The 25,793-nt window shown below is 38.6% G+C and overlaps 2 protein-coding genes across 6 annotated transcripts in view; one reads left to right on the top strand and one right to left on the bottom strand.

Moving 5' to 3' along the window:
* Nucleotides 1-7,979, top strand: part of LOC148678004 (N-alpha-acetyltransferase 15, NatA auxiliary subunit) — a 36,401-nt gene extending 28,422 nt beyond the window's left edge. Inside the window, exons 14-20 of the mRNA XM_088629928.1 lie at nucleotides 741-954; nucleotides 1,745-1,938; nucleotides 3,007-3,115; nucleotides 4,557-4,655; nucleotides 4,740-4,883; nucleotides 5,434-5,531; nucleotides 6,507-7,979. Of these exons, the coding sequence (XP_088486054.1) occupies nucleotides 741-954; nucleotides 1,745-1,938; nucleotides 3,007-3,115; nucleotides 4,557-4,655; nucleotides 4,740-4,883; nucleotides 5,434-5,531; nucleotides 6,507-6,707 (1,059 nt within the window). The 3' untranslated portion in view covers nucleotides 6,708-7,979. The remainder of the gene's footprint in view (nucleotides 1-740; nucleotides 955-1,744; nucleotides 1,939-3,006; nucleotides 3,116-4,556; nucleotides 4,656-4,739; nucleotides 4,884-5,433; nucleotides 5,532-6,506) is intronic.
* A 2,698-nt stretch (nucleotides 7,980-10,677) lies between these two features.
* On the bottom strand, nucleotides 10,678-25,658 carry ugl (ureidoglycolate lyase). 5 transcript variants are annotated; one of them, XM_088629940.1, is made up of 16 exons: nucleotides 25,381-25,658; nucleotides 24,349-24,394; nucleotides 23,654-23,782; nucleotides 22,133-22,351; nucleotides 21,821-21,911; nucleotides 20,278-20,354; nucleotides 20,073-20,183; nucleotides 19,530-19,589; nucleotides 17,521-17,677; nucleotides 16,200-16,398; nucleotides 15,514-15,592; nucleotides 14,996-15,088; nucleotides 13,783-13,855; nucleotides 13,320-13,387; nucleotides 11,831-11,964; nucleotides 10,678-10,930 (listed from the first exon to the last, which is right to left on the bottom strand). In XM_088629940.1, exons 1-16 carry the CDS (start codon nucleotides 25,656-25,658, stop codon nucleotides 10,762-10,764), a joined length of 1,983 nt encoding a protein of 660 aa, XP_088486066.1. In that variant the 3' UTR covers nucleotides 10,678-10,761. The 5 variants fall into 5 exon arrangements, with proteins under 5 accessions (XP_088486066.1, XP_088486095.1, XP_088486104.1 ...); XM_088629969.1 differs by having other exon boundaries at nucleotides 24,349-24,442; nucleotides 25,289-25,552; XM_088629978.1 differs by having other exon boundaries at nucleotides 24,349-24,414; nucleotides 25,289-25,552.
* Nucleotides 25,659-25,793: the final 135 nt, after the last annotated feature.

The following is a 25,793-nucleotide window of genomic DNA, read 5'->3' as shown; positions in this document are numbered from 1 at the left end:
TGACGAAACAACAATAATACTTTACCCGTGTCGTGTCGTCAGCTAGGTATTGTGCTCGTGACAACTAAGTGAAAAGTTGCGCTATATCAATGGACCACTCTGGTGTATTTTTTTCAAATTAACCTGGAAAAGTCCTTAAATATTTTTCTGTTGTCCATCATGCTTTCCTGTGCTTAGAAAACTGGCAGTGTTCCAAAATCACGCACATTTTCCTATCTCCCTATTTGCTAAAGACAACTGTTTTCAATACAAAGTCACATAGGTTCGTAGCATGCATTCCTTTACAATGGTATAGAATTACATAGTAGACCTTGTGTCCATTCAAGTATTCAAGTGCGCGCTGTGTCGTTGTAACTAAGTACGTACGCTGTGTATTTGACACATAAACTAATTTTATTAGAAAAAAAGAAATCCCGTCCCAATTTTTCAGTGCACACAACAAATTTACAGGGTCATCTGGCCTACCACCTGGGGGCGTCGTGGTACGCATATCACAGTTTGAGAACCACGGGCGTAAATGATAAGTATACAAAATTTACAGATTAAATTACCAGCCATTGGATCCTAGTCTCTTAACTAAGTGCTACAAGCAAATGTCCTGATGTATTTAATGAATTCAGTTCTTTTTTTTTTCAATCTTCACAAATAGTTAACAATATGAGGAACTTTAAAGCACAACCCTAAATAAATAAATGAAATGAGTAATTCATTTCCTCTTGTTGTATCTTTGTGCCGTCCAGCATTTTGTGGAGATCACAGATGACCAGTTTGACTTCCACACGTACTGCATGAGGAAGATGACGCTGCGGTCGTATGTCGATCTGCTCAAGCTGGAGGATGTGCTGCGTATGCACCCGTTCTACTTCAAAGCGGCCAAAACGGCCATTGAAATTTACCTCACCCTCCATGACAACCCCCTGACTGATGAGAACAAGGAGCTGGAGGCCGATACGGGTAAGGACAAAATCTTTAATGGTAACTAGGGGAGGGGTGAGATTACCGCTAGCCTGCAGGTGTTTTGGAAGTCATAGGGTGCACACTGCTTTACTGGGAGTCAAGAGTCTTGGATTACCCACTAGCCTATGAGGAAAAGAAAAAAAACAGAACTGTGCCAGGTGTGAGCCCTAATTGGGGACGTCTGGTTACCACTGGCTAGTGACATGACCCAGGCCAGAAGCTGTGATTTCTAGCTTTGGAACAGAGTCCAATGTGTGCTAGAAGCAAGCAATTTTACCCTTTTGGTCACTTAGGAGCCCCAGTTGTACTTTTAAATGAAAAATAAGGCTGTTATTCATTCTTAATTTAAAGCAACCACCTGACTTGATTACTCGCAAAAAAGGCATGACGAACACTAAAACACTGATCTTAATTGTAGCTAGAAACAACTTGACTAGAAGATCATTAAATAATTAATGAGTGTGCAGTGGCAGTAACAAGTCATCCAGTGGCTTAGTTTTACTTTATTCACAGGATTTTCAGTGTTGGATTTAACATCATTCTATCATTGCTTTATATATATAGCTTGAAACATTTTAAGTTAACTCATGATAAGGCTGCTTTTTGTTTCTCAGAGAATGAATTCTCTGAGCTTGAGCAGAAAAGAAAATTGCAACTGAAAGTAAAAATCCATTCAAAAACGTGTTTTAAAACTGGGTGATTCAAACAGTTATGCGCCACAAAACGTAAAATTCCAAGACAAGACACGGACTGTGGCATCATTCTCCTTATTATTCTTGTTTGGCAGCCAACCTGTCGGATAAAGAGCTGAAGAAACTGAGGAACAAGCAGCGGCGAGCGCAGAAGAAGGCTCAGCTGGAGGAGGAGAAGAAGAACGCAGAGAAGGAGAAGCAGCTGAAGAACCAGAAGAAGAAGAAGGAAGATGATGACGAGGAGATCGGGGGACCCAAGGAAGAGCTCATACCCGAGAAACTGGCCAAGGTGCGATCTGGGCAGGAGGAGGAGGCTTGAGAAGTGTGCTTGAGAGTGGCCGCTGATCGTCAGAAACCCGTATATCCATAAGAACCCAGGTCGCCTCTTAGTTGTATCACATGAAGAGCTTTCTGACTACAGGTCTCTTGTCTTGCCATAAAACTTTTTTTTGCAATGAATGCATTTTTTAAGATTTTATAGAAAGTGGATTGTTCCAGTTAGCTGTTTATTATTTTGAGCATTGCAATGTAGAGAATGCCATATTTAAGAAATAGGACATGGTATTTATACAAATAATAAGTACTTTACACAGTGGTGTGAAGTAAGTACGCCCCATGAAGAGGTTCGTTTACATTTTTGGACAAAAGGATATTTGTTCATCATTTCAACAATACTGATAGATAAAAGCGGTCTAATTTTTAAAAATAACACTGAAAAATCACATTATGCACTCATTTGTACTATTTAAATCGGCAGAAATGCAATTTCCTATTTAAGCTAGGGGGTTTACTTATTTTGTCCACAGCATTTCTGACTTGTGTTTGTTGAGTAAGTGATTGCAAAGAATATTTTTCATTGTTATTTGTTAAATTAGATCACCTTTATCTATTAATATTGTTGACATGAAGATCAAATATCCATACATGCAAATATGTTGAAAACACACACCTTTTTCACAGCACTGTATTTATTGGGTAGTACGGTCCACCTTCTTTAAAGAATTGTAAAAGGATGAATAATATTGGTGCAGGTGCTTGTCTGAGAATAGCCAAAGTGTTCAAACATTTAACAAGGTAGTACACCTGCTACCTGAAGAATAAACACTTTCAGCTTAATAAGGTAAAAATGTTCTTCATTCCCAGCATGGAGACTTATTCTTCTTATTATGGCTGTCATTGTATTAGGAAAGAGAGGGTAGCTAAAGAAGAAAGGCACCATTAACTAGTTTTAAGACCATTATACTAGTGCCACTATTAGAAATAGAGAATGGTTTAAAATATTTTTATGCATAGAAATAGACGTATTGGTCTCTGTTTTTTCTCCTTAACAATTTACAGTCACTTTCTGACTTGACAGGTAGAAAATCCACTGGAAGAAGCGGTTAAATTCTTGACTCCTTTGAAAAACTTAGTGAAGAATAAAATAGAAACTCACCTTCTGGCATTTGAGATATACTTCAGAAAAGGTAAGAATGGGCTTAAATTGTTCCATGCCTCTCTGGCTGTAAATTGGAGTGATAGTAGTGTGTCTTGCCAGTTGAAGTGTATTTTGTTGTTGAGTTCTGTCTGTGTGAGCAGAAGGCATAATACAAGCAGTACCAGAGTTGAGGCTGAGAAAAAGCACAGCTTTACATATTTTATAAGGGCTTTTAATAATTTTACCTACTTAAATTTATAGCCTGTTTTTATGTAACTGCATACACTTAAAAGTGGCTACAACATTACGAACTTCTAGCCAGACCATGTCAGATCTCAGAAGCTAAGCAAGATCTCTGATTTCCAAGGAAACCAGGTTACTGATTTACATAGTGCTGGTCCTCTAGCTGCTTCACAAGAATTATCAAACCAGTATAATGGCTGGGGTCACTGTGCTGTAGGAGGTACCATCCTTCTGATGAAACTTGAAACAAATGTCCTGAATACTTGGTCATTAAAGATTCCACAGCACTGTTTGTAAGAGTGAGAATGTAACACCAATGTCCTGGCTAATGCTACTATGGGTTTGGTCAGACTGTTCTGTCTCACGTTATCCCTTATACTCAACTGGTAAAGAACTCTCACATCTCCAGCTGGTCTACTTTATTGTAGGGCTGCTGGTACGTGAAGGTTTCTGTGCATCACCCAGTTGGTTCTGGGATCCTTTGGGCTGAAACACATTTTATGAATGCATACTATTATATTTATTGTCAAAGAAAGAGTATTCAGTAATTTCTAAGTCGGGCAGTAGAGTCTTCAAAGGCTATGTGAAGCTGTTTGAGCCCACATACGAATTTGGAATCACATGCTGGGTCTTTTTTTTTGCTAGAACATATACTACTTATTCTAATTTATCTAGATACAGCACATGAAAATCCAGGTTACAGAAAAGTGAAATACTGTATATTTTCACCATACCCTGAACAAATGTCATGCTGTTTTACACATCTTAGTCTGCGATGACCAAACCCTCGCTTTCTCGGCTCAAAGAAATCATAGGCCAGCTTTATGGGTGCCTTTTTCCTGCTGTCTTCATCATAACCAAAATGAAGATTCTTTTCTATGGTAGCTTGCTCCCACACAAGAACACATACACTTACCCAGGGTCTGACATTTCTGATAGCTGCAGTGACGGTAATGGATTGATGAATCTGGAGTGCAGGCTTGATTGACATATATGAGAGTGTAGATGCTATCTTTATTGGGAAGAAAAGTTTTAAAGAAACGTTCAATTTTTTTATTTGAATGCACTATTTGACAATAACAGATGACTAGTTGTGGAATACAGCACATTAAGACTTAAATATGAATTTTCAGTATAACATTTGCTTAAAAGGTAGCATTGTGCACCTAAATGTTTTTTTTTATTTTATGTTGGGAACATTATTGTATTTGCATAACTTTGCTTTCCTTTTTGTTTTTTTTATGTAGAGAAGTTCTTGCTTATGCTGCAGTCAGTAAAGAGGGCATTTGCTATTGATCCTGATCATCCCTGGCTCCACCAGTGTTTAGTTCGCTTTTTTAAAGCAGGTAAGTTGTGGTTCACTATGTGTTTAAGGGGAATATCACAGGTTTTCCACAGAGAATATTATTAAAGCCCTCTTCTTCTCACAGTGTTGGAGAGCAAAGACTTGGCGGAGGCAGTGCGCACAGTCCTGAAGCAGGAGATCAAGAGGCTATTCGGAGACACCAATGCGAAGAGTTTTAACGAAGCTCTCCTCAGCAAGCACTCCAACTCAATCCCACACAGAGTAGCAGGTAAGATTGGGATTTGTTTAAAATAATCCTTGTGTCCCAGAATGCCTCAAAATACCTGGATAGTTTCAAATCACACTGTGTTCACTTAAGAAAGCTTGGGTTATTTGAAGAATTGCAAAACATGGATCATTTGGCACAACAGTAGAGTTTCAGCCACTGAATTGTTATGTGAACAGTGGAATAGAGGTGGAAGTCTTTTTGTCCACTTCTAACAGTTTTGGAGTTAACATTAAGACCCTACATGTATATACCTGTATATGTGTTGGTGTATCTTTCTGTATTCACAATGTAGGCAGCGTAGTCTTGAACTGTCCCAGACGTAAACAGTTTCAAGCTAATATAAACATTATTATTGGAAGCTCACAGGGATTTCCTTTAATTTGCCAGTGTATTTTTTATAATGTAAATACCCCATGTCCTTTTATAGGTTTTTTTCTTTGAACTTGGACTTATTTTTGAATCCCTCTCTGTTTTGTATTTTCCTGTAGTAGTAGCTTATAGACCGGATTGTAACTCCGCTAATAAACACTACTGATGTCTTCTCTTCCAGCTGCCAAGATGATGTACTATCTGGACTCTTCCACTGGGAAGAAGGCTGTAGAACTTGCCACTGCTCTGGATGAGTCCCTGAACAATAGGACCATTCAGGTAAGAACAGTGAACACAGAGGAGTGACAAAGCAAGTGTGTCCAACTTAATAAAATAGTTGCATTTTCATCTTCGGCTTTGTCATGTGCCAAAAAAGCACTTTCTACATGAGTATATAGTGTAATGCATATTAACCTGTTTTTCCAAGTCCAAGCAAAAGTGGGCAACCTTCACAGGGTTAGGCATACTTCTTGGGAGGATGATTGAAGTTAGGCAAGATCTGTCTAAGTCTGTTTTTATTTTAATGACTGAGTCTCCATTTTATAGTTGAAGGACAGGTGTCCTGTATTCCAAAAAGAAAACAAAAAGAAAATTCTGAAACTCATTATTGCTTTGTTCAGAAGAGTCATTTCTGGCCTCCCATAACAAATATTCTGTCATGAGAATGAAGTGACTAGTGAAGAGAATAATTGGGGGGCCAAGTAAGTGACAGTAAGAATACAGTGCTCTAAAACAGGATTGGATACAGCCAGAGGTGTATCTAGCTGCACCATACTTCAGACTTGTGACACTGTGTCAGCATGAACAAATGAGTCAAGAGATGCATTTAAAGCAGTTTGCATCTCTGATCCCATAGAGCTTTCCTTCCTGCTGAGCTTCTGGTAACTGAATTAATTAAGTTAAGTGATCTAAATTACCACTTTTTCCTAGATCTCTAGCCCTTGAGGATCTGAAGTTTCCCAGGGCAGTGGCTGTCTAAGACAAGCAGTGAAGCTAGCTCACTTTTTTTGAAAAAATAAGAGCTTTTCATCCGATTTCATTCAGACATTATGCATTTTGACAGGATCCGTTCACGGCAAAACACTTCAAAGACATTTCCTGTAAAACTGAACAGAATATTCGCTCAGGTTTGTTTGCGGGTGTTTTAAAATTTCCGGGTTGCTCTCGGAAGCTGGGAACGTGGCTGCATGTGCTTCACCTGCCTGGTGTTGGTGTCCCGCGTGAAAAACAGGCGTTTCTCTGTCTCGCCTCTAGATCTGCACAGAGGTGTTGGAAAGCCTGCGCAACGGCAGCCTGGGAGACGGCAAGGAAATAGCCGAGACCTACAGAGCAGACTGTCACAAGATCTTTCCCTACACGCTGGCATTCATGCCCCCGGGCTACGAGGAGAACATGAAGGTCACGGTGAACGGAGACGTCTCGGCCGAGCCCGAGGAACTGGCCAATGACATGTGAGACAGAGAGAGGGACTCGAGGGAGCCCAGCCACCATTTCTGAGCACCACAGCCAAGGTTTTTGTCATGCACCTGCAGTACTGCGTCAAAGTTTCTATTCAGATAAGGACTAAAACGGCAATTGTATCGGGGAGAGGGGAGGGGGGGGGAGAAGAGAAAAAAAATGGCAATTTTACATTTTTTTAATCTTGCTGATGACTACTTCTAAGCGAAAATAAAATGAATCTCTGGAGACGAAAAGGAATGGGTGATTCTATGAGGTGTTAGCAGTCCTGTTGTCTGCCGCATCCTAACGTCTGCTTCCCGTGTTTTTAAAAATAATTTATAAAAAAAACTAGAAAAAATTATAGAGGCTGTTACAAATAACAGGGTAGGTGCGTGCCAAAAACACTCAAAGCTAAATTGAAAAGGCGATCACTGTTTTATCTTGGAAAGCAGTTAATGCTGTTTAGCACTGGATTCTGAGCACAACCAGTAAAGGAACGACAGGGCTTTGGTTAGGTGAATTGACAAGCTGTGCTGCTGGAGCTACACAGATGGCTGAGAAGGAAGCTAAGAAGACTTTACCACATTTCCGGAGGAAGAAGGTTACTTGGAGTACAGTATGAGTGGCAAATGCATCGGTTCACCTTCTGTAGGGCTACAAAGCAAAGTTGGTGGTGTATGATAAAGCTGCATCTTTTGAACAATTTCAGTATCGCAGTATATTACGGTTTCCTTTTCTCTGTTTGTCGGACTCAAAAGAGACGGAATTTTATTGAATATAATAGTCATCAGCAGATATCTTAGTTTAAAAAAAGCAGGCATTTGTCAACCATACTGAATTCTTTGCAAACCCCTGCCCCGCACACAGAATGTCACAGTGAATAAGTGGCGTGAAATAAAAGAACTGCTCAGGAGGAGAACTGTTCCTTTTTCTTGATCATTTTTCTTGTCAAAAAAAGAATCGGCAGTCAGGTTCCTCTGCAGGCTGTCCTAACCGTATGTATGCAGATGCCTAATCTGCATATTAATATTATGATACCTCTGGATCTTTTCCACAGTAAGGTTTTTTGTAATACTTGAAGCCCTGTCTTTCTAAAAGAGAATATTTCTCGCTCACCAATTTCAGACAAGCCCCAGACTTTGTACCTTTTCAGAATGGGGGCCAATTATTTTTTTTTCCAGAACCAGATCTGCTTCTTCTTTATTTCAGTTGTAAAGTTAATACCCTTGTTGTCAAACACATAAGAGGTACCAAATATACAATGCAATAAACTGTTTTGAAAAAGTACTGTGTATTCTGCTTGTGCTTGTGCTGTGCAGGTTGAAGGTCCGCAGCAAGTGTCGCACTGTCATCACCTGGTCACGAATTCGTACATTCTGTGATTGCTGATATTTTTTCTAAAGATAATCTAGTATTAACACTTAAGGAAGAAGAGTGGCCTACAAGACTGCTGAGTGCTGGGCTGGAGGTTACTCACCCATGTGAGTTGCAGCACTGCATCAGTAAGCTCTATCCCAGAACAGAGATTCTCCAAGTGATGCTTAACTACGGTGTCATGGAAGGGTTTGTGGTGAGACAAAGCAACTTCATGAGGTGAAACACCAAAGGACACATGCCGACAGAGCATTATCTGGTGGACAGCTCAGAGGTTAGGTATGCTGCTTCATAGCTCCTGGGCCCTGGGTTTAATTCTGGACTGCGGTGCCTTCTGCCTGGAGCTTTATGACGTTCTTCCCATGTTAGTGTGGGTTTCGTCTGGGTGTTCGTGCTCACTTCCTCCCCACCTTCAAAAGTCTGGCCTATGTTAATTGCCAATTTTTAAATTGTCCCTGCGGGCCTGTGTGTGAGTGATAATGGACTGGTACCCTGATGAGGTTGTAGTCCCGCTTTGCGCCCTGTGCTTCCAGCATAGGCTTTGGGTTGATGAACATGATGCTCCCTTGGTGAGTTGTGCTAATTTGAGAAATGGGTTGGGGTGGCATAGTAGCGCAATAGTTAGCACTGCTGCCTTGCAATGCTGGGGCTTTGGGTTCAATTCTGGACCCAGGGTGCTGTCTGTGTGGAGTTTGTATGCTCTCCCTATGTTCATGTGGGTTTCCTCAGGGTGTTCTGGTTTTCTCCCACTGTTAAAAAAATATTGATTTTTTAAAATTAGTTTCTGGGACAATTGGCCCTGGTGTGTGCGTGTCCTGTGATGGACCAGCGTCCTATCCAAGGTTTATCCCACCTTGCTCCCATTTCTGGCGGGATAGGCTCCGGAGAGGCCCCCCATGACCCTGAATTAGACAAAGTGTTTCGAAAATGGATGGATGGAGAAATGGGTTGACGGAATAGGAAAGCTTGTGCTGTTTGTAGATCAGCCACTTGGTGGCACAGTTGCAGCTGTACATAACCTACATAACCTAAGTAACGTGAAGTGGAACTGCTATGCATTTTTTTCTCTATTTCAGAATTCAAGTGTTTCAGCCCTAGGTAACTCTTTTTTAAAGTTGGAGTGGAAAGATTGTTTCGTGGTGATCTGCACATTTCCAAAGCCGTTATGTTTAAACAGCCTGGGTGAGATTTGAGGGAGGTTTAAGGTGTTTAAAGTGAAGTAACATAGTTGGTACATAATGTTACCTTTCTGAGCATTTTAGCCTAAAAACTTGAAAGTTTTTTTTTTAACATTTTGTATACACAAGTGATATTTATGATGGCTGGAAAAATAAAGAGTAATGTACAACTGATAGATGAAAGGTGGGAAAAATGTAAACTCCCCATTATCATTCTTTTTAGGAACAACTATGACAACTCTTCAGGAACAGCAGTGTGTTCAATAAAGAGCCTTAAAGGACATACCTCTGAGGAGTGGAATGGGCTGAAGTATTGCACCATTTGCTATCCCACATATAAATAAAGGAGGAATATAACATTTTAATGCGGTTTACCACATAGTTCAGTCCGGGTCCTGGACTGCCCCTGGGTCTGCTAGGTTTTGCTCCTGTTGAGCTCTTAAAACAAAGGCTAATTAATTTTCTATTTTAGACATTTTTTAACAATCGTGCTTCCAGCTCTTAAAAATGGGAATGAGATTTGTAATTAGTATGAACCCTGTGCTATTCTGCAAGTTTCAGGACTGCCCTTGTGTGCTAGTTGAAATATAACCAGTTGGATTTGAGCAGAAAACAAAAACTGACTTTTTGCAGGAGCTGTATGAAAGTTCCATTCTCCCCTGTGTTCATCAGCTGATCACTTGTTCAGAGCTATTTAGTCAGAAATAGGTAAGCATATAATAAATACATTGAGGAGAGATTGCATAACATGCTGCATGTTGAAGCTGTGCAGAAATTCACTTTAACTAGGGTATTTGAGGTCTAGACCAGAAAGCAGATCGTTATCAGGCACAAATGAGCAACAGTGATTAAGGGTCCAGAGGGGACAAAAACCAGCAGACACAGGAGTCCTGCAGGACCAGGACGGAAAACCACTGAGAGAATTTCATGCTATATCTAAAACTAATTTTCTATGACTAGTGCTTTCTCCACATTTACACTCTGGAAACTTTGGAACGTATATGATGTTTTATGGATAAAACAAGGCATTGTCCTACTTTTGCCTTGCCTTAGTTTAAAATGTATTTTACAAAAGACATAGTTACAGTATTCAGCCTTGCATTTACCTGTAGTCAATTCTGATCCAAAGGAAGTATTGCTGTCAAAGAAACGGTAAGCTGATTGCCTTAACTGAGGTTACATGATGTAAATATTATCCTCCACTCTTGTTGATTTGGTTGTTGTGATACACATCAAACACAAAGACAAGTGTTCTCCAGCTTTTGGAATTCTTGTATCATGTCAATGGAGTTGTTATGCTTATAATGTTTCAGTTTCTTTCTCAATCCGGACAGAATATCTGTCTCAAACCACCATTTGAATGATAAAGTACAATAATTTGTTTTTTCAGAGCTGCTGTCTTCTCATAACAAGAGAGATCAAAATCGGTGATGTTATTTTTTGACAATTTTATTTTCTCATATTTCGTAAGACGGAGGTAAAAAAACAAGTTGTCTTGAAATCTGCCTCTTTTCAGTTTACAGCTTGCTTTTTAGCAACCCTGGTGTATCTTGCCTGTTGTAATGAGCAGTTGAGCTAAGAAATGTATGATCCAGGTTTAAATAGGTGGTGATGAACTCTGGAAACTCATACTTCTGTACAACTTCCAGGAACATTGTGGAGGCAGTGTCAATCCTGTGCTCCATTCTAAGGGGGAAAAGAAAAAAACAAGGTCACGAATATTTATAGCTTGTAGTCCAGGAAAGAGAAGATTTTGGCGAGTAGATTCCCACTTTAACTTGGACTTGTACTGATTTGAAAAATGTATGGCTTTCACTGCACTCAACTGCATATATTTTTATTAATAATGAGAATGAAATAATGAAGAGTTATTATTACATGGGGAAAAAGTTTGAGAGAGTAAACTGTAGAGATGGTAGGCAATTCATTTTTTGACATGAAGATTCAGATTCAGTATTGCCATGCAAAATTCTTTATAAACTACTTTTCCATTGGGGTATTGAGATCCCATCACTGTGTAGAATTAGTGTTGGAACACCAAACAATAATCTGTTTTTGTATGGATATTTTTTGTATTTTAGCCAGCTGAGATAATGAGAGCATTACTTAGATCTGTTGTTTACTGACATCACTCTAATGGTGACACGCCTTTAAGACAAGGCACTAGCATGGACTGCAAGCCACAGTAGTAACTGGCAGATGTTTTAAGATCAATGTTCATTAGATAATATTCTCCAAGATGTAGGGAACCTTATGATATTTATTGAAACTGAGCTGTTTAATCAGTAAACTGAATTTTTAACCTCATTTTTGTCTCTGCCTCATGCCTTTGTCTCTGTTTTCTCAATTTTATTGTAAAACAGGTATTTAGTTTGGCCTTTAAACATGCTGGACTGTGGCTCTTGATAAATAAATTTGAAAAACAGGCCGGCACAAACACACATGCTTACGTGTGTAGGGTTTTGTTTTGTCATAGATTAAACTGTGTTTTGTTTTTCGAGAACTATGCTTTCATTTTAAATATTAATATTCCTGAAGGGACATTACAGTTCTGAATCTGGATATATACAGTAGCACTGTCCTTACTTCCCAGTGGCAAACTTTACAGCTGTTGTTTTCAGCTCTCTTTTGACATCCTGCACTAGACTTTGTACCAGATGTCTGGTTACTGTTCTGTTGTCATCTTCTAATTTTACTTGATGACGAATCCACTGCCAGACCTAAAGTAAAAGGAAAGAACATAAGGCTATGGGTTTTGGAGCATGGAAAAAAAAAACAGTAGTCAGCAGAAAATTCCCAACCAACCAGAAAAAGATCTGTCCAGCTGAAGGCTGATGCCTGATACTGGAATGATATTGACAGCATTTGTTTTATCTATATATAATGAAGTTACATTTCCTTGGTTAATTTTCACTTCTCTTTCACAGCTGCTTCTGCTAGAGAAAGCATCACTGAAAATAATACTTTCTTCATTATTTGTAGCTGATTATGTTTAGCTCTGCATTTAAAATACTGCATAACAGACACAAAGTAAATAATATGATTAAAAAGGACTCAAGAAAAATCTCCAGGGCCAAATGGTATCGTACCAATTGTACTCAAAGAAACGAGACGTTATTCAGAAGTCATTGACAAACGTTTCCAACATTCTCTAAAGACAGGAATTGTACTTTACAGGAGAATTGCTATTGTAGTACTTTGACAGGCCGACAGTTGAAGTTTGTTTCAGAGACCACAGCTGCTGATTGTTATACCATGATACACGTCAGCTCTGGTCTTCTCAATACAAACCGGTGCTCTCTTCAGTAGGTGTGTGATGTTGAGGTGTTATCAAGCCACACACCAGGGATCTGAGCAATCCTTGATTTATCAGCAGGCAAGCTGACAGCGACACACCTTAAAGAAGAGTTTTTTCCTCCTAATTTTTTTATTTGTAAAATAAAGTGCTGCTTGTCCATTTTTTTAAACTTCAGACTTGTGCTGTCCATTTGTAGACCAGCCTGTTATAAGTACCCATCCATAAAAAGTTCTAAGCAATTCTCCTGACTTCAATTACATGAAAGATAATATAAACAGTTATTTGAACTAAACTAGAGGCTATCCTATATGGAAATAATATTGCAGGAAACAGTCGATTTGAATTTGTGGATTCAGAAAAGGTAGGTATCGCCTAAACCAACTCAAACCCAAAATCAACATAATGGACTTCTTCAGACTGAGCAGAGAAATACGAACCAGAGGTCACAAGTGTAAACTATGTGGGAATGTAAAACAAGAGAATGGCAAGCAATTCTTTACCCAATGGCTTATGGGAATCTGGAACAAGCAATCCACATTTTTAACCATGGGCAAGATGGACATCTCGTAACCTCTTACTTTCTTATAAAAATGAACCTTCGCAATCACATCTGGGTATGAAAACATTTTGTTTTTAAATTAAAAACAAAAATATGAATAAAGGTAAACAGTTACTATTGATTGCTATTTCATATTTAGATTGTTGTTTGAGAATAATTATGGGTGATTCAGTGATTTTAACAATGTTGTTTCATCACACTTTGACTTACTTACGGACCTGTGATCTGGAAATTTCTGCAGTAGCTGAGTCTTCCACCTGACCTTTGTAGAAAAAGTGTCCCTCTCCTAGAAACAGTGAGATTTTAAAAATCAAAGCAACTCAATTATTAAATATACTGTAAAATTGCTTTTGGCCCTTATCAATGTGATTATTTATAGGGTCTGTTCACATTTTCCCATAATTGTAGCATATTTAATCACAGGACTAACAGTGCTATCACCAGAACATTGTTTTTTAAAGACATCTCATGTAAGAAAAAAGAAATATGCCTGGTGAATAGGAGATCCTATCCACTTTATAATATTCTAGACACTTACAAAATGACGATCCAAACAGTCATTTGGCTATTGGCTGTTGTTGTACTGCTCTAAAAAATTAAGCAACCAAAGTAGCCTACCTACTGAACTTGACATAGCCCAAGTAACGCATACACCACAAACCATAAAGAAAGCAGCCTTACCTCTAAGCCAAGCCTCTATGAAAAGAATTCCTACTGCAATGTTATATTTTAATCCATGGAGGGTAACTCCACCCTAGATGAAGCAAAAAGAGGATACAATTAATCCCAAATAGTTTAACTGCCATTTAGTAACATGTCTTAATAGAAGAATTGTAAAGAGATTTTCTTGATGTTCTGATCAGAATTAGAATGCATGTAGTTGCATTTCTGTTTTTAAATTGTATTACTAAAGACAATGAAAAGTAAAGTTTAATTACAAATTACATTCTGTATATTACATATAGTAGGAGGAATCTGCTACAGTCCTTGGTTTCCTACAGTGAAACATGTCACAGCTATACAAAGGTAAATGGAGCAACATTCTCATGTAAAAATCCCAAACAAAAAGTCCAAAAGAATGTTAGAAATGCAAGCAACATTGTAAACTGTAATGATAAAAAAATACTGGGGAGTTTTCTTAAACACAACTGAGTTTTTTACTTTTGTATTTAATCATTTACCTTCCAAAGCCATCAAAATATTAAAGAATAATGTTATAAAGTGTTAGTTATACATGTATAGGACTATAATGAGCCCAGCCTTCTTTCTTCTTTTTATTCCAGTGGAAATTCCTTTATTTGATGACAGCACGAACACATAAAAGTGTGTTGAAAATACATTACTGGCCATATTAAAAATAAAATACCAACCATATTTGAAATGATTATCTGAGAAATATATTTGTTCCTTTTGAAAAAAACTTTGGGATTTATCTGTTTCAAAATGAGCATAGAAATGCACAAAAAAACATTTTTTCTTTAAATTCAGCTGAAATATTTGAGCTAATGTTCACTTGCTAAAATTCCTGAATTGCATGCTTACTTTAGTCTACTGGGATGTGTTAACAGAAATGTCTCTCTGTGGATCTATCAATATGTTATTTCAAAATTCAAGATCTAGCTCCCAGACATAAATGCATCCTCATCATATCTTTGATCATTTATCCTAAAGGACTGAATTCCCTAAAACACAACAGAATTTGGAATAATCTTAGTCATTTATTGATATCAGATTAGAAAATGGAGAGTCTCTTTCAATGATACATTATGACATATGCCTAACTTGTCTCTGTGAAACACTGACAATACAACATAAGTTTGTATAACAATTTTCTGTTTCATATGAACTTCTGATACCAAATGAAAATAGTAAACAATACTTAAAAAGCACTGACCGCAGGCATGGTGAGTAAGTCTGTGGGTGTAACAGACACATCTTCCCGCAGAACGTGCAATTGATTTGGTCCCTGAGTGTGTTCCTGGAAAAGCTAAGAAGAAGGAAGCCCAATATTTTTGTTTTGTTTTTACAGTTACATGACAAATTAAAGATTCCAAACATTTCCTATTATTCTAGAATGCATTTGTACAATGAATACAATTACTATAGAAATATACCATAGATGTCTTAGAAATCATTTTATTTATTGAAAGTTTATGAAAATTCATTTAAAGATCTTTTTCAAGCAGAGAATTAGGAACCAGGAAAAAAAATTCATGGTTCTTTAGCTTCTTGCTATGTGATTAAATAAAATGTTTTTGAATAGTAAGGCAGCATACAGCCCAACTATCGTGGATCACTGCTACATTTTGAAAATGTAGATCAGAATTTTTTTTCTTGGTACACATTGTGGACAGTGAAAAGACATGAACGATGACAAATTTGCAATGGAGGTTTAAATGTAATATACGTCACCTTTTGCATGGGTTCAATAAAATCAAGATCATAGACCATGAAGCCATCAACTCCAGCCTTGATTTCAAGTAACTTTAACCTTTGAGAGAAACACACAATAAATATCAACAGTGATATTGTAAAAAATGAAAAATGCAGTCAATCATCTTCTCTATTTTGTTCATTTCAAAGTAGAAGTTGAGTCTAAAATTCTATCCAGACTGTTAGAAGAGCTTCAGGCACCTGCTTTTCTTGGAAGCCTGTTCCAGACAGTCACAACTCTCTGTGTAAAGTAACCTTTCCTATTCTCCTTCCTAAATTAACACTCTTTTAGTTTCTGTAGGTCCTCTTTTCACTAGTAAGGGTGAAAGAGTCTCCTGGGTTGATCCTCTCCTTATTTCCCTTTGGTTTTTCTACACTTAGATATAATTTCCTCTTTAGCTCCTTTAACCTGTCCTTATATGACAATCCTCAGGACTGCCACAATATCATTTTAGTTGTATTGTGACAGAAAATGAACACTATCCTTGATATTAGATTCTTTTGTGCAATACTTTAGTTAGAAGATTACAAATATCATAATTTACTGCGCTGTTATAGGAAAAACGTGTTACTTTCCAACTTTGATCCTTAGAAGATTACTGCTACTTGTACCATCAACGTAATGTGCAGTTTCAATGAGAATTTCACGGAAGGAGACTGCTTGCCTGGTGACAGTGGCCATGACCCGCTGGCAGTAAGAGCTGCTTCTGTCTCTGGGCAGAAGTAGTGCTGCCATGCCCCCAGTGGCAAGTGCTCCTCTCCTGTGACAGGTCTTCACCAGTAACTCCATGTAGCTCTTCAGAAACAGCTTCTCCATGTTCACATACTTGCTACGGTCAGGCAGGAGAAAAGCAGGGCGATGACCTGGAATGACAAGATCAATGCTTTCAATGACTTTTGGCGTAGTCCAGTTCAGTTGAAAAAATGTCATGAGACAACTAGAATAAAAAAATCTAAAAGTATTCGACAGGTGCGATCTCTTAATCTGCCATGTTGTCATGACATCTGCCATGTTGTCATATCCTCAAAGGACATACTGTAAACAAAGGATGGGCCTTGAAGGAAACATGTCAGGTCCCGATGTCGCATGAATTAATTGGACTTTCAAGCAGCTTGTGATTTTAGTGATTGCAAAAGATTTGTGTTTTAGTACTTCTTTCTAAATTTCAAAGTGCTTCTTGTGAATCAGCATAAGGTAAGACAGATTTCACCCTAGAAGTCCCACAATTCAGATGTGAAAGACAAATTGTGCTCTTGCTCTGGTCAAGATACTAGCTTGTTCTGTGTTTTTTTTTTAACTTTGAAAAACGTTTTTGTTGGATATCATTTTTTTGGTTATCAACAACCAAACCACAATTTCTCAGCATACTTAAGAGCCTAACTCTAAACTAATTAATTGCGCATCCTTCTGTGGTCAAAACAAAGTGTTCCAAGTGCTTAGAAATTGTGTTTTGAAAGGGACCTAAAATATCTGCTGTATTTTGCCTCTTCAGGACTTGGGCTGGTCACTTCTGACATAGAGTCAAGACTCTAAACATTAACGTTTGAATTTTAAAAAACAGTTTCAGCATAAAATGTGACCATCCATGTTGCTTTGATGTACTGGATTTTTAACTGCTTCAATTGAAAAAAACTGATCCAGCTTTAAACTGGCAACATCACTGGAACAAAATAATTGACATTTGGAAAATCAGTGTTCCTGCATAAAATACAAAAGGCCCTCTAACCTACTTTTCTCAGTAAATATCATGTGGAATACGAATGAGACAGAATTAGGATTGCTTTTATACTTCTCAATAAGTGCAGGATCCCGTGGGGATAGAGATACATTATAAAATTGCTTTTGTTTTAGATATGTTGATTTGAAGAGGTCTGACTTGCATCTACTGGTTATAGAGCAAATACACAAAATTTAGACAAAGGGAATTTAGAAAGGTAAAAAGAATATGAAAAACAATACACAGGTAAAATCATATAGTTGCTCACCAAACTTATTGACAAAGGATGCTGAATAATCCCAGATGCCACAGTTGAGCCCAGCAGAGTGTTCCCGCAGCTCAAACAGGATCTCTTCCATTTCAAATGTCGCCAAAATGTTCTCTATCAACACAGTGGCCTTAATGCTGCCTACAGGCAAACCAAGCTGCACAGAAAGTCATGATTTACACACAGACAATACAGATTAAGCAAAAACAAGTTAAATCTGTCTCTCTATTCTGTTCAGTACAGTGATATATATCCGCTTCATTAACAATGCTAGTAATGCTGGCATTGTTGTTTCATCCATCTACCCATTTTCTAACCACTTTATATAGGGTCTTGGGGGTGCCGGAGCCTATCCTGGCAAGCAACAGGCGCAAGGGAGGATACACCCTGGACATTACGCCAGTCCAGACACAAAGCAAAACACAAATGCACTGCAGAACCAACTTCCCCAGAAATCAAATAACCTCCCAGTATGTCTTTGAACTGTGGGAGTAAACCAGAGCCCGGGGAGAACGTACAAAAGGAATTGAACCCAGGGCCCCAGGACTGTGAGACTGCAGTGCTAACCACTGCGCCATCGTGCTACACCACGATATTTTTTAAACAACATTAAAACAAGTGTTGGGTACATTTCTAATATAGTGAGCATCAAGAGAAATCTATCACTCACACTTGAAACAAATTCAGAGTTATTAACATGAAAATGACAAAATCTTATTTGTAGAACGTCTCTGACTTTCTATTAAACAGACATAGCAGAAGTGTATTTGTAATCAAAAGAGTTGTTCAACAGTGGATTTAAGTTTACAGTCACAGGCTACCAGCACCTGTGGCCATCACTGGAAACGATACAAGTTGCACATCTGTGATGCATGCTTTGCACTGGGTTGCAAATTCGGTCTTGTGAGATTCTGTTCCATTTCTCTCATAGTGCCTGGGCAAGCATGTGCCTGTTTACCAGTCTCTGAACTCTATATACCCAATGTCATCTCAGCTCGTCCCACAACTGTTCAATGGTGCTCAGGTCTGGTGAACAGAGCATCCATGGCATAACTGACACATTCTCGTCTCCCAAGAAAAATCAGTGTTACATGAGCAGCATGTACATCAGTAAGAACAGCAAGTGAAGTCCCATGACTTGATCGATGTGTCACTGGGAGGTCAAGTGCAGTCATGTATTACTTCTCGTGGAGTTCTGTGGAGACTAGCTTTTCTGCCCACACCGTTGCAAGTGGGCCACCCCATTGATTGGTCGGTGGATCACAACAATGAGATTGTTATTTTGCCATGTCTGAGCCACACCCACTGACGTCCATCAGGGTAGTCTACACAAAACCTTGGCAGATGATTCCACTACTGGCAGGTCCATCTGAGGTTTTTTTACCTTGATTTTCACCAGGCTTCACCTCATCACCCATGCACAACCAACTGGCTAATTAATGATTTAGTGCTTGTACAACAGAGTCACTTGATCGTACTGTAGTCAGTCAAAAATGATCAATTAATCAACAATGCAAAAAACGTGTAATCAATATCCAAAATCCAAATTCTTTTTTTATCCTTTTACTGTAGTATAGATTTATATTTGTAACTGATTTTTTGCCACATAGAAATCTTGGACAGATGTACATAAAAGCAGAACAGATGGTACTACCTTCATTCTTCCTCTATTGGGTGAGAAGAAGCCTATTCCATTACACAAGCTTCCTACAGCAAGCTCTTTGATTGTTTAATTATTAATTACCAAAAACCCGCACACAATAAAACTAGCTACTGTATGTAAATTTTTAATTGATAATTAGCAAAATCAATATAGAAATGAATGAGCTGGTTATGTCCAAGTACTGGAGTGAAGAAGACTTTAACGGCAACATGTTTAGTATCGGTGGGTGACAACACTTTGCTTGGTTGAGAACATACATTTCAAACAAATCTGATTAAGTGTGTCTCAAGCAAAAGTCGGGAGAAGATTCAATTACATTTCTTCTGACATTTAGGGTTTTTCCCACCTTTTCCTCGGACCAAAGGAATATTTTGTTCCACAGCCTTGCTTCAAGATGGCTTTCAATCTAGAACACAAAAGCACAAAGGCAGTATTAAACTTCCCTGGCTAAGTGATAGTAAGATTTAATTATGGTACTTTAGTATCGTTTCATGCAAAATTGTGATTAAAGAAGGTAGACACTGGTCAAAACAGAAATTATGTTATGTAAAGGTAAATAATCTAATCTGAAAATACTATACACTTATCAGTTAAAATTTGCATCACAATGATCTCCCAAACCTCGTCTAATAGTATCGGAGGAAAAATCAATATAAGGATTAAATTAGCAATATTTAAAAGAGAAACTAATAGAAAAAGCTATATATTAAAGAGGGACAAGAAACAGGAAATGTAATTAGAAGGCAACTCAATTAAAGATTTACAATGGTCATTATTTGTACTGTATATGACTGAAACAAAAAACAAGGTGTTAATAGTTTGTAATGGAGAGTCCTTTCATATTTTAAAAAGCTCCATTTAAAAATACAGTACAACAGAGTCTCCTCACCTTGGACAGATAGAAAAATGGTCCGCTTTTGTTTTCATACAACAGCTGTCCATTGTGGAACATTAGCAACCCAAAATCAAACAAGGGTCCAGGCACTTCTTTGCCATTGACCTGACGAAATGCAAAGACAGGCGTCAGAAAAACATAATCTGGACTTCACAGAAAATCCTGTTAAAAAGGATAGAAGTAATACAACAGTCTGTACCATCATATTGTGCTCAACCATGTTCCAAGCTCGGGGCCTAAGCATAAATACAGGGGCCTTGGAAATGGGTGGAACACCTAGAGAGACAAAAAACACACAAAGATAAAGCTCACAAGGAGTGCCCATAAAACAAATTCTTCATTTTTGGTTTTTTTTGTCAACTCATTCAGCAAGCAACTTTTTTTTTCCTTGTCATGTGCTGGTATGACAATCTGCAAGTCATGATGGACTCTCCAAATGTTCCATTACCAGAAGGCCACTTAGTCAAGGTATGAGGTGTGGCAAACAGGAACCCAGCCCAGAAGTGTAAGTTCCAGAGCAGTAAGCACAGGGTAATTTTAACATAACAGGTACTAGGGCTCTGTAGGGGGTCAGGACAGTTAAAAACAAACAATCACTAGAGCCTGGTGGCATCTTCCCAGTCACATTTAAGAAAAAGAGGCAAGTTCCTCATAGACACCTAGCTAGAATATTTCAACTCTCCTTAGAATGGGAGCAGTACCTAAAGACTGGAAAATTAGAAATGTGACACTGATCCACAAAACAGGGGCTCATAATTGAACCAGAAAACAACAAACCAATCAATCTTACTTCTGTGGGGGTAAAGTTATAGAAATGATTAGAAGCATGAGAAGAATATTTAGAAATCAAGGGCATTTTAAAAGACAGCCAACATTTCTAAACGGGTTTAGAAAGGGAAGGTCTTGTCTAACAGGCCAGAATTATTTAACAAGCAACAGGGACATGAAATTACATACTAGTATACTGTGTTCAGTTTTGTTTTTCAGATCACAGAAAATATATTATAACCTTGGAAGGAGTTCAAAGAACATGAACAGATTTGATTCCTGGTCTCAGGGGACCGTCGCACTGTATAATGACAGATTGAGGGGGATACAATACATCTCTGCAGTCTACATTTATCCAGGTATGTAAAATCCTAACGGGTATTGACAGGCTCAACACAGGGGACTGTTGTACTGTATAATGACAGATAGAGGGGGATACAATAAATCTATTGACAGGCTCAACACAGAGGACTGTTTCACACTCAGTAGGGAAACAAAGATATGTAGTCACAGTAGAAAACTTAAAGATAATTCATAATGGACAGGGAATAAGAAACAAATATTCATTCCAAAAGTGGGTATCTGGAAAAGGCTTCCTGGCCAGCTGGTTCAGGCCCAAACTCTGGGCACCTTTAGAAACAGCTGAATAGAATTTTAGGTTCACTTCAGAGTCATTACCAAGAGAACAACATGAGCCAAAGGCCACCTCCTTTTTTACAAAGCTTTCTTATTTTCTTACGAGCTTATAACCTGGACAGGACAAAGGAGCAGTTTAGACACATCAAAATAAACTAGCAGGTAAGTAAGGTGAGAGAAAAGTGCGTCAATTAGTAAAAACGCATGAGGACAAGGGGAGAACACCCCATCATAAGACCTCAATCTGGAATTGAACTCAGGATTTAAGCAGTGCCAACAACCATACCTCCATCCCACTTTCTATCCAGTCTGGGGGAAACAAGTGAAAAGTAACTTACCCAGGAACTGATTACGAACTGCCTTGTGAACATTATAAATGCCTTTTATCTGATTGCAGAACGTTGGACAGTTTCCATCATCAAAATCAACCTGCAAACATAATTGTTCAACAGAAAATAGAACTATATCAAAAACAACTCAAAATGAGAAAAAATGCTCATAAAGCTGTTGTAGTCAATTTCCCAGAATTTCACAAATTATTCCAATTTCCACCGCCTCACCACAGCCTTGTACACTGCCTAATTCATATAACCACAGATACCAGCGACTGGGAGGGAAGTAGAAATGACCTGAACTCCCACGTTATTCACCTGGATCCCCTGAGCTGTGGAGCTCAAGGCCTTTATGAAGCGCTCTGTATGGCAGGGAGCCAGGTCTCCGATGTCCACATGCCTGTTCTGCAGCCTCTCAGGAACAGTAAGGACTGTCCATGTTGGATCGTTCCGGATATGAGCCGTAAGGCTGGAAAACCCTGGGAGGTCTCCTGTGAGGTCCAGCTGCACCTTCCTTGCAATCCTCAGCTTCAAAATCTGAGGAGTGGAATAAGAAATATTTAGTGTGCTTGATACAGTAGATGTAAGGGTCACCAAGATAGCGCAGTGGTTAGAGCAGGGGTCCTGGGTTCAATTCCAGACCTGGGGTGCTATCTGCATGGAGTTTGTATGTTCTCCCCATGTTTGTGTGGCTTTCCTCTGGGCTTTCCAGTTTCCTCCCACAGACTAAAGACATACAGGTAAGTTAACTGGGTTCTGGGAAAACTGGCCCTGGTGTGAGTGTGTGCACATCTGTGTTAATGTCTATGTGACCTGGGCTGCTGTATCCTGCCTTGCACCTGTAACTTGTCCAATTCCGGCTCCCGAGACCCTGAATTGGAAGAAGCAGTGAAAAAATGGGTGGATGGTATAAGTGAATAAAGCACCTGCTTGATTTCAGTGGCACTAATAAGATCAGATCATACCTGTGTCATAATAGAGATTTGTGTAAAATTAACTAGTAACTAGTTGCTTCTCAGACGGAACACCTAATGCAGATTTTGAAGAAATTTGAGATGGTAGAAAGGAGTTAAATGATTTAAGATATGGATGTACTGTAAACTGCTGGGGGTTGGCCTTATTACAAAAAGAAAAGCAGATTTGTAAGATGGGTATAATCTCCTAAAATAAAATGCAGGTGCTTTTGCTTAGTTTGTGGAACTACTGGCCAAAGTGAAATTTACTGTAAAACCAGTAAGTACCTGCAGGGCTATATCAGTGAATCAGCTTCAAACAGAATTGAATGTAGTAACACTCTGACAAAAACACAAAGTAGGCACACACCTACAGAAGATTCACTGGGTGCTCCCCTCCCTCAACCAGAGTGCTAGTACCCATCCATCTATCCATCCACTTTCTAACTGCTTTATCCAGTACAGTGCAGCAGGGGAGCACTGGGCGCAAGATCTGATACACCCTTTGTGGGACACCAGTCCATCGCAGAGCACATAGACAAAACCAAAAACACAACAGGGCCGATTTGACCATTTTCCCAAAAGCCAATTAACCCACCAGTATGTCTTTGAAATCTGGAGCACCCGGCAGAGACCCCTGTGAACACGGAAAGAACATACAAACTCCATACAGACTGTACCCCAGGAATTGAACCTGGGGCCACAGCACGTCAAGGCACCAATGCTAACCACTGTGCCACCCTGCTGTCCTGGTGCTACTACCCATAATTCCAAATGTATAACTAGGTGCACTTGACACACCTGTCCTTGTCAGACAGAATACCACAGACAGTGCTACAGCGCTAATGAAAAGTTAAGTGTGGAATGTTCTTTCTAGAAAAGTTACCCTGTCAACTTCTTCTTCAAAGGTGGAGACAAGCTCTGCAAGAAACTGTATGGACTCAGTATTGAAGAGAGTTACATATTCATGCTGTAAACCGGGTGGGGCAGGGTCCAGCTCCACGTCGCTGACTGCCTGAAGACATGTGAATACATATGAAACTTATTCAGAATAGCACAGGAACTGATATCCTGTAAGAACATAAGTACAAGAAACAAGCTATTCAGGGCTGCAGGTTACATGTTACATATAAGATACTGTACATCAATCGCCACACTTTCTGCAGCGAATAATAAAAAGACGCGCGATACTGATTAACACCCATCAGGATAACACACTAAACTGAAAAGAAGTCAGCTTGTTAAACAACATTATATTTCTGGTTTTAACAGTAAGTACATTCATGTATGTACTTTAATTGATCTACTTAAAATTGTTACTGTCGCTTGAAAATCTGGAACTTTACACTTAACATAGAGTTTTCTAGCTGAAATCCTTCTTATGATATCCTAAAACAATATTTATACCTGGATATGTACTGGATCTTTCTGATAATACACCCATCCTAAAAGGATATTTACATTCAAATACACTGCTAAATTATTAATGGCTAAAAATTATAAGATCACTAATGATCTATTTTATTGTAAAGAGTGGAACCAAACTGTATCTTTGGGGTTTAAAGCTTTTAAATTACTTACAACCATTTTTATTGGTCTTCTGAGAGTCTGTTGCAGGACTTTGGTACTGTTTGAACAGTGTGTTTGCTATTAGATCAAGGACATAGGTTACAGCCTATAAGATACATCAAAATTTAATTTAAAAACAAAAAACAAATCCAGTGCAATGCAGTCTTTAGGAAGTCTTCAATAATTAAATTCCCTCACTGATTATTCAGGAATTACTGGAAAGAAAGGGATTTTACCAGCAACCTATTAACCTTCAGTTCTGCTTTTCGCATTTTATTGTTTAAATAAGCATTATTTAAAAACGCTACAAACTTCAGTTTGATGTATTTCCAAAAGGGGGTCCTGACTGAGAAGTGTCTTAAAAAGGGGTCCTCAAACAAGAGAAGAGTGACCAGTGGAATAAAGCGGTGTGTTCACATCATCCAATTTTGAACGGATATAAACTGTAATCGATACTTTGTGTTTGACTCCAACTAGGAGACAAGTTTGGGAGAATAAAACAAACATCACATATTTTATGGCTTGCTCTCAAGTATTTTTTGCAACTTTATGTAAAAATATATCTTCTAATGTATGCATAAGTTACTTTTTATATAAACTTACAAACACTATATGAACTGCAATCACATATTAACTAAAATTACTTCCAATGAAGTTTATATGAAATCCACATAAAATCACAATTTGTCGGCTATTCGTATGACTTCCCTTGCTCCACCTCATTTTATCAGAATAGCAACTTATTGTGAAGTATTACCACATGCAAAACATACAAAATAACATGTAAATGTATCTGCAGGTAGACGTAGAGTTATTTTTATACCTAATATGCCAGCTCAAGCATGCAGTTAGTACCTTTACGTGTTGGTTACAAATCTACCTAAAGAGGTAGATTTACCAATGTTAGTGCCTACAGTACTTCGTAAATAGAATAAAATATCCAAAGCACGACCTGGAAAATTCCGTATGTTTAAGTATTAATTCAAGAAATACAGTCCAATTAAGACATTTAACGCTCAAATGGAAAAACAGAACCAAAGATACCGTGAGCTTAGGACAAAGTTTATTCCCTCTTCCTTCTTTCCCCTGTCATCTACTAATGAGTGACTGACTACAGAAGCCTCGACACACCTCTCTAGGCAGCAGCTGATTGCACCCCCTCTAGTGTCCGTCCGCGGTATCGCTGTCTCTTTTTTCACACTTGCACATAGTCTCGCGAGCGCTCGGGCATGTTGACCGTACGTGGCGAGTGATCCAAACAGTGCGTGTAGTTGGTGTAGTGTTTGTGGTCGGAAGGCAGACAGGAGGCAATGATGGTGCATATTTAATTTAAGATAAATCTTTTAAAAAAATAATTGTGGGCGGAAGAAAAAAGGCCCCCCTTTACTGCTCTGCGTTGTATTTTATTTTGCACGTTTTATTTTAAACTAGTACTTTATAAAAGTCGGCATCATTGC

This window comes from Lepisosteus platostomus, chromosome 1 (genome assembly GCF_059453375.1).
Source record: "Lepisosteus platostomus isolate fLepPlt1 chromosome 1, fLepPlt1.hap1, whole genome shotgun sequence".
Classification (NCBI taxonomy): Eukaryota; Metazoa; Chordata; class Actinopteri; order Semionotiformes; family Lepisosteidae; genus Lepisosteus; species Lepisosteus platostomus.
Note: the sequence above shows the minus strand (reverse complement) of the source record. Positions and strands in the feature narration are given on the sequence as shown.

Coding starts and splice junctions, on each gene's coding strand:
- ugl (XM_088629940.1), bottom strand. CDS start 25,658: ATGCACCATCATTGCCTCCTGTCTGCCTTCCGACCACAAACACTACAC. Junction 22,352..23,653: donor TTGAAGAAGAAGTTGACAGG/GTAACTTTTCTA, acceptor TCCACTCCTCAG/ATTTTGAAGCTGAGGATTGC. Junction 21,912..22,132: donor CCACAGCTCAGGGGATCCAG/GTGAATAACGTG, acceptor TTATGTTTGCAG/GTTGATTTTGATGATGGAAA.